We start from the raw sequence: 9156 nt of genomic DNA, 5'->3' as shown, positions 1-9156 counted from the left end.
CAACGTTTTTACCAGGGCGTAGTGAATGACAGATTTTCTAACTTAACAAACTTTAACGATTAATATTTCGATTCACAAGGCAGAACAATGCTTCTTTTTACTAAATTCGTTCTTTTGACTGCAAAAACACGTCGAATGAGCCTAGTTTTATCGAGATTGGACATAAGGTAACTAAACTTATAATACTTACCATTGAGGTAAATCTCTCTAAAGGAATGAAATATTGCCACTCTTTTTCAAAACTGACTGTATTTTCACTTTTTTAGAGTGAGATTTCATTTCAAGAAGTTTGGGAGTAGATACTATCAGTCATCACTAAATTAGTCATATAGCCCCGTATTGTGATTAGCCTACTAGCCCCATCCATTCATTTTTTAAAAACAGTATACGATAACAGTATACGATAACAAAGACAGATAAACAAAAATAATCTGTTCGACTTTATTAAGTAAGAACTACGCTTACTATCTAAATGGAAATAAAATATCTCAGACAATTATATACGACTGTAAAACAAAAACTTTAAGAATAAAAATGTTTACTTAGGTGTACGATTTTTTTAAATTGTAACGTAACTTCTATCATAGATGTGTTAGCAACGAGATGTTACAGCAGACTGAGCGGCAGTCGCTCAGGGTTTACGCGTGTCTCTCTCTCGCGCGATTTGTTTATAACGTAGCCTCGATTATTCTACTTACCCCTATAGTTTACTGACCCCGGTCTCCCTTATATGTGAGAAATACAATCGATAAATTAGAGCCATATATCGGTCGAAGCTAGATCTTAAATGCTTAAATAATTCAATCTTGAATCATTAAATATATACGAGTATGTCAAGTACATATATATCATATTTAGTGATTCAAGATTGAATTATTTAAGCATTTAAGATCTAGCTTCGACCGATATAGGGCTCTAATGTACATTAATAATTTAATTGTACATAAATAATGTAAGTGACTAATATGCTATTTGTTACACCTGTATATTACACATCAACTAACTAATGTTATTTTTTACACGTAAGCCATTGCGATGATATCTAATCTTTTAGATTTTCGGTAGCGTCTAGTATAATCTATTTACTCGCTGTCCTGATGTTATTAGGCGAATAATTGCGGAACAGAGCTTCCTCCTCCCGGAAATAATTCCGCAATTGATCTAATTTCATACAGTATGCTTCTGCAAATAAAAATAATAATGTACAATGTTAATAATTTTCAACTAAACTGTTCTAATAATTAATAAGACAATTTTTTTTATAAAGCCTTCAACATGTTGTAGATATCTTGATGCTATTTACCGTTGCTTAAGAGTTGCCGTTGTATGTACTTACTATGAAAGTTTGTGATACAGTCCAATTCCCCACCATAGTCCTTCGGCAGACATTCGGGCGGTATACGAGAATACAAGTTGGAGATATCACCCGAGTAAATGTGAATCTGCGGGAGTGATGAAAATTAAAATCAATTTGTAAACCGCCGCTCCGGCGTAACCGCGTAACATGCATGAAACCAGAAATATCAATATATCTTCTTAATGTCAATGCGCAAAAATGCATATTCACGGTGTATACGTAACTGCATATATGAGAATCGAAGTATTTTCCATTTGTACAATTCTGGTTCGAATTAATTTACAAGGCTAATTTACAAATTTTTTATTTTTAAAATATAATTTTTAAACAATAAGAATTTCATTTTTAGACCGTATATATGTGAAAACACAATCGATAAACTAGAAGCCTATACCGATCGAAGCTAGATCTTTTAATGCTTTAAATAATTTTTAATGTGAATTATATATATGCTATAACTTGCATATATTCCATATTTGTAGTCCTTCAAACTGCGCGCCGAATTTGGTTTTCCGAACTTATAAACGCAATTAAACTACTAGAACAATACAAATTAAATTAATTGACAATTTTGATGCACGGCATCATATTAGCAAGATGTTAATGTGCTGAAAAACTGTAAATAAATTTATTGTGAAAAATATTACCTCGGCCGAATAACGATTTTTCTTACAAATGTTGATCTTGAAAATGACTCCAGATAGAACTCGCTATTTTAATTTTTGTGGAAGATATATGCATTTTTTATTTTTATGAATTTTTGATGAAGTAGACAGATAAAGGAGGAAAACTCTCAAGAATGTTGATTTTTTTATGAAGAATTTTATCCTTTATTTTTAAAATAAATCCAGGAAGAGAAGTTGCTATCTTTATTTTTGTGAAAAATATAAATTTTTAAAGGTTTCGCACATTTATGTGCCACTAGGCATGAAAGAATTAAATTATCTAATTTCTTTGATTTTTATTAAAGCTATAGCGCCCTTGGTAATTTGGTACCCTAAAGTTTTAGTCCCAAAAACTCGTAAACGCGCTACTACTATAAAAAATACGTTTATAATGCAAAATGTTCCTTTTATCAATCTTGGTCATACTAGTATCGGTCGCGAATCGTAAATCAACTTACTATTTCGAATAGCTCTTCCTTTATGAATGGTCTGACAAGCGCAATCAACTTGTCCATAAACCAGACCGCATTTACCACATAGATGCCTTTAAGCCTCACCGGTATGCCTTCTTGAATGAACTCTAAGAATTTGCGAATGCCGTTCATCGGCGATCTGAACAAATGACCGAACTGCGTTTTAATCATATCAAAAAGAATTATATATCCCTCCGAACAACCATTCATATAGAGGCTTGCTTCGATACACATTAACTGCAGCTTGATGTCGTCGTTGAATATGAACTGAGATGGCCGTGAATCTATCAATCGATGAATAATTATCCGGTTACCATTTCGATCGAGCTTGGGAAGTATCGCGAATTCCCTACAACACAGATAAAAGTTAAACTTTTTGAGCATATTTTAATGTATTAAGCCGGGTACATACCTGCGAACGAATATCGAACGAATAGAAAAGTTCGTCGTTATTTATTGCATAAATGTCGCACAAGTTTAATTGTTATATGCGAATATTGAATCTGATCAAATAAAGGCCATAGCACACACTTTCCATAACAGTAATCATAAAACTTACCGTAAGAATCAGCCAATTAGAATTAAGAGTTTAAAAGAATTCTTGACTGTAATTGGTTGATTCTTTATAATAAGATTGGAAGACCGCTTATGTTAAATACATTACTTTAAACTAAGAAGCTCCAATAACGGTCTGAACGTTATAAGATGTTGAACTATTTTAAATTCATTTTTAAATGAATTAATTTCAAAAATTATAATTGCGTGCCGATATGGTTGTCGGACTTTCAACGCAATCAAATCTGAAATATTAATAATTCCCCCAAAATTCCCAACTTAAAAATTGTAATAAACTTATTGCGAAAAATAATACCTCGGCCAGGAGTCGAACCCGGATCTCTTGCATTCCGTGCGAGCGTCCTAAGCCTTTAGACTACCGAGACTTTGGTCAATCAAGAGATCCGGGTTCGACTCCCGGCCGAGGCATTATTTTTCGCAATAAGTTTATTACAGTTTTTAAGTTGGGAATTTTGGGGGGATTATTAATATTTCAGATTTGATTGCGTTGAAAGTCCGACAACCATATCGGCACGCAATTATAATTTTTGAAATTAATTCATTTAAAAATGAATTTAAAATAGTTCAACATCTTAACGTTCAGACCGTTATTGGTGCTTCTTAGTTTAAAGTAATTGATTCTTTATTATACGGTATGTCTTATGGTTACTGTTACGGAAAATGTGTGCCATGGCTTTAATTCTTTTGGAATCAAAGAGAGAGAGAAGAACAAAAGTAAAAAATTTTTCTCGGTTATTAAGACGCTTAACAGTACTAAGTGAGTTGCGTCATAATTGAGCGACGTGGAAAAATTATAGCGATAATGCGGTCATGTACCAAAATAACTATTGACAGGCATATAATTAAAGAACGAGACGGATTGAAAGGAAAGAGAGGAATCGATTAAGGTAGAAAAAAATCGTTCTGCATCCATGTAACATTTGTAACAATTAATCATTGCATTCGAGCAAAGACAATAATATGTTTTCGTTAACATAAGTCGCATCGAGTTGAGAAGCTCGATCCGTATAAATAAATATTACAATTTTTTTTCTAATTATTTCCGTGATTTCTCGTATCTGTGATGTGAGAATTGTACATGCGCAACGCGAAAGATAAAACTTCCCTCTTATTTGCGAAACACAAGGCTTTTCTTTCATATTATTTATTGTTTAAATGAATAAAGATTATTCAAGATTATGTACGCTGATAAGTACATACAAGATTTTCAAAGAGTGTTGCAAATTGTCAAGGCTGGAATCCCTATTGTTAAAAAATTCCGGAATCGTGGCTCGCATCCTGTAGTAAACGTTCATGCATCGTTTCGTGGCCTCTATATCGAAGTAACAACTGTGCGCGAATAACGCCAATTGTTCTTCGGGAATATTGGGAAGGCCTCGGTCATTCGCCCATTTTTGCAGACTGTCCAAAATTTCGTCCGTGATTTCTGGATATTTCTTCCGCGAGTCTTCGATCGTGTGGCCAAATCTCATCCTATAAGAAATTATATTATAATATAATCATTGTATAATAATTGTAATGATCATTGTATAATAATTATAATATAATAATTGTATATAATAATCTCATTAAATATTCTGTTGTAAAGAACTATCTATTAAAATTAATAGCCTTCTTATTAATGTAGACATGCGCGATAGCGAAACGAAGAAAATCCAGAACATAAAGTCAAATAGCTGAAATGCGGACCATTGGTTTCCCGCATAGTAGAACTTTCGCCGCAAATGTAAGAACCGTCGCTTACGAATAGCTGATATATAATTTCGCTCGAGTGACGTCACAATAATTTCTATTACGCAATCTCGATGTTTAGATCAGAATTAAGATTATTTCTGGCACTCAATCTTATATTTAAAAAGCATAGCATTGTAGAATACTGAATTTAGCATTAAAATATTCAGTATTAAGAAATTAAGGCATATTCAGAACGTGTTTTTAGGATGTTAGCGCGTATTTAACATGTAGTTAACATTACGTATACTATAAAATTTCATTAATAAAAGTACATATTTATCAATAAAAGCGCGATCTGAATACGGATCTAAGATTATTATTTGCATAATTTATACGTCGGAGAGTAGAATATTAAATTGTGAGCATTGTTGTGTCAGAACATTGAAAGCTTAAATTTGTTTTTTATCGAAGAATTTTCTAAACTTGTGCATGCGGTGCAATAAGTTGTGAAGTGAAACAAACACTAGTTCAGAAAGATCATTGATAAAGAATAGATCTTATATAATGATATTTATTTTATAACGAACTCAGCTAGACGCACTAGTGCATATTAAAGCCATTGTACACTTATTTATCTGTATAAAAATAAAATGCAAATATTGAAAATTATAAAATACAGACTTTACTTAACAATAAAATGTACTTATTGAGAATTTCACGATTTAATTCGTTTTTATATTTTTATTAAATACACATTTTTACGATAATTTGTGTACAACGGCTTTAATGTGCACTAGTGCGCACTACTAATAATGAATTCGATTGGATGCACTCAGTGCGTACTGGTGCACATTAAAGCCGTTGTACACAAATTATCGTAAAAATGTGTATTTAATAAAAATATAAAAACGAATTAAATCGTGAAATACCTAATACATTTTATTGTACCAATTAGGTAAAATATGTATTTCATAATTCGAAATATTTGCATTTCATTTTTATACTCAAATTAAATCAGTGTACAACGAGTTTAATATGCACCAGTGAGCACTAGTGCTTCCAATCGAATTCGCCATAATATACAAGGTGTCCCGAAATTTTTTGCTAAACGTTCGTGTGTAGATAGAGCGGACTAAATTGAGTCGAAAAGTCCTCTATCATTTTGCAATTTTCGTAATAATTAACAAGATATTAATTACTAAAAATCGTTGAATATCGGTTTTCAATAATTTTTTACTCAAATAGTATCAACTTTACAGAAAAACAGCGAGAGACAAAAATTGCTTATTTTCTTCTCATTAAGTTCTGAAAATTTTTTCAGAATTTTTTCAGAATTTTTTAATATTGTATTTTCTCATCATGTTGATACAAATAGTCGCCAATAAGAAAATACAGTATTAAAAAATTGATAAAAAATTCTGAAAAAATTCTTAGAGTTCTATGAGAAGAAAATAAACAATTTTTATCTCTTGCAGTTTTTCTGTAAAGTCGATAGTATTTCAGAAAAAAATTATTGAAGACCAATATATATGTGGCAATTTTTAATAATTAATCTTGTTAACTATTGCGAAAATTGTAAAATGGTAGAAGATTTTTCGACTCAGTCCGCTCTATCTACACAAGAGCGCATGGCAAAAAATTTCGGGACACCCTGTATATGTAATCATCTGATTACATATTAATAGCGTTGTACTAACTGACGTACTTATATGGAATCATGACCGGGTACAAGAAGTGAGAGGTCATCACTACCCGACCTCTTTACTATAAAGAGTAAAAATAGTATCATTTTTACATAAATACTCTCTAAATCTGAATCAATGGATAGTCGCTAATTACCCAGTGGCATATTTGGCACTCATAATCAGTGAAGTTCAACTAAAAAAGAAAGAATGTTTGAGCATTATATAACTAAAATACTGATACTTGCACGTTAATTTCAATCTTCATACCATATTCATTAAATTTAAGCACTAAAACAAGGTTAGTTAGATCACATAATAAAGATTAGCTAGATTAGGGATCTCACATTTAATTCACTGATTACCAGTGGCATACTTGGCACTAATATCAGTGAATATCCACTGATTCAGATTTAGAGAGTATAAAGAACGCCAATAATATTGGTCAAAGTTAGATGTTATGAATATAATACATATTCTTCATTTTTAAATTTAATTATCTCAGATGTGACGGTGCGCCGAAACGTTCGAACGTTAACCACAATCGTTTGAGATATTAATAATATAAATATAAAAATTAGTATCATTTTGTTTGTCACATGTTCACAATTCCCTATCACCTTTTCTTACACGTATAATGATGACACTTTTGACTAGAACAGATTATATGAATAGAAACTTTATGAATGAAACTTTAAAAGAACACAAATACAAGGTATTTTTGTTTGTCGAATAAAATAACTTTAATATGCTTTCGCGTAATTTTAATTCTACACACATTCAACATTTAATTCTACATCACAAATTACAATTTGATTTTTTTAATACCTGAAAAAATCAAGAAACGGCGTCGATTATTCTTAAAATCGGTTTCTTCTTTACAATTGATTAATCACGATATTCGTCGCCGACGAATACAGAATCTAATTTTCTTTTTATTTGTTAACAAAGTGATCTTGATAACAAAGTAACTTTTGATAACACTCAATAAACGTATTTTTCCACAGTTATCTTGTATTCTAATGTACACTATTCTAAATATAAAAATATATATACTTAGTGTATTTATATACGTAAAAATATATTTTAAAATCTTCGGTTTAAGATAATATATGTATTGTGCTATAATTAAACAATGAATTGCACTCGACAGAAATACATTCACGGAGATACAACGGAGTATACGTTCGGCGATTGAACACACTGCGACTACAGTATACTTTGCACTCTAACCCGCGTCAACGATTATTTCAGTGGTCCGCGCATGACGAAAAAATATCCCCGCTTATGTATATATGTTGTATTAGAACTGGTTGCGACGTTATGTAATGAAAAAAATAAATGTAAATAATATAAAAAAGCATATAAAAAGCATATAAAAAAGCAGTCATCATTAAAAGCGACTATCACAAAGAAAGATCCTATAGAGAGCCAGTATGACGATATACAGAAATAACATCAGAGATATTCCTTTAATTAAACTTGGAGACAGTGGCAGTTTTATACACATTTTTTCACCCTAGGCCCTGTACTTCTTGGCGCCCCTTTAAGACACTTGGCGCCCCTTTCAGACAAATGAACAAGAAAAAAAAGGTATCGAAAGGTATCATTTATTTTTACCAAAACGTCAAGATTTTATTTTTGTGCTCCAAAGTACTATTTCAAGTACTATCTCATAACATGTGACGTTTCTAAATGTTAATATTAATTAGTAAACGTTCGAACTGATGACGAAGTAACACTGATGCGACTCGTTTGATTAAGCGAATCGCACGGTCCGACGATCGATTCGCTTTAAATTACTCAATGAGAAAGATGCATCTATACATCGCGAGCGGCAACTACTATAGATATAAGAGAGTTTTGTGATAGTCGCACAATTTTGTAGGACATAAAAATATAAAACTAACGTTCAACTCGGTATGTAAATTTCAATATCGATTATTAACATTATTATATAATTTTACAAAATTTAAAAATGATATTTCCTGAGCATTTTAATTTCAAGATAAGATTTTAATTTATGATAGTAATTCTTATTAAAAAGTTAAAAGAAATATAAGGTTTCTATTCGTCATCCATAATTCTCTCAACCAGATTTCGTATTATGCGTTGGTGAGAAAATAGGTTGCGGGGTATCACAGTATTGGCTTTCAACCATCGCTCTTGTACACCTGGCCAATGAACGGCGATCAGGTAGCGCGAAGGCTACCGACGAGAATGGGCACGTAGGGCATGCGGTCGCAAGGGCGGTGAGTAAGGGAGGATCGGCGGAGGGATGTGCTCGCCGGTGGTGCGCTGGCTGGAGAACAGGTACTCGCCGTAGGCGTCGTACGTTCATTGATAAGCGTATAACACCCCGTGCCTTAGACCCGATGACGTCAACGGACGCTTGCGCAGCGTCGCGCCGAGTCCTGAATCGCAGTGGCGACCATCAGCGTTGCAATGCATCCGGTTTCTTTACTGTATCGTGTACACACAGCGAAGCCTCTTCTCTCGTATAGTTTACACGTGAATTTATCTAATCGCGTTATCTGTGGTTGAAAGCATAATTGTTGAACGTAGACTATTATTTCCTTGATGTACAATTCTTTTAACGCAGCAACGTAACTGGAGGAAATTGCATTCTAATTAGTCTGCGTGGCAATGTGCCAAGAGACTCCTAACAATACTTTATTATTCCTCCACACTCAACTGCATGCCATTATTGAATTAATAAAAATATTTTT

General features: G+C 32.5%; 1 protein-coding gene across 1 annotated transcript; it reads right to left on the bottom strand.

Annotated features, from left to right (window-relative positions):
- Positions 1-918: 918 nt before the first annotated feature.
- LOC108721220 (alpha-tocopherol transfer protein) lies at positions 919-7446 on the bottom strand. Its single transcript, XM_018445635.1, has 5 exons — positions 7256-7446; positions 4272-4544; positions 2481-2844; positions 1337-1442; positions 919-1182 (listed from the first exon to the last, which is right to left on the bottom strand). The coding sequence occupies exons 2-5, from the start codon at positions 4541-4543 to the stop codon at positions 1079-1081; spliced, it is 846 nt and encodes a 281-aa protein (XP_018301137.1). The 5' UTR covers position 4544; positions 7256-7446; the 3' UTR covers positions 919-1078.
- Between the last annotated feature and the right edge of the window lie 1710 nt (positions 7447-9156).

Source organism: Mycetomoellerius zeteki, unplaced genomic scaffold (genome assembly GCF_001594055.1).
Source record: "Mycetomoellerius zeteki isolate Tzet28-1 unplaced genomic scaffold, Tzet1.0 scaffold164, whole genome shotgun sequence".
NCBI lineage: Eukaryota > Metazoa > Arthropoda > Insecta > Hymenoptera > Formicidae > Mycetomoellerius > Mycetomoellerius zeteki.
This window is presented reverse-complemented; position numbering and strand designations above follow the sequence as displayed.

What these genes read in the sequence shown, in the direction of transcription:
- LOC108721220 (XM_018445635.1), bottom strand. Translation starts at nt 4,543, where the DNA reads ATGAGATTTGGCCACACGATCGAAGACTCGCGGAAGAAATATCCAGAA. An exon ending in AGGAAGAGCTATTCGAAATA is followed by an intron (nt 1,443 to 2,480) that starts GTAAGTTGATTT and finishes TCACTCCCGCAG; the next exon opens with ATTCACATTTACTCGGGTGA. An exon ending in CTGTATCACAAACTTTCATA is followed by an intron (nt 1,183 to 1,336) that starts GTAAGTACATAC and finishes TTTTATTTGCAG; the next exon opens with AAGCATACTGTATGAAATTA.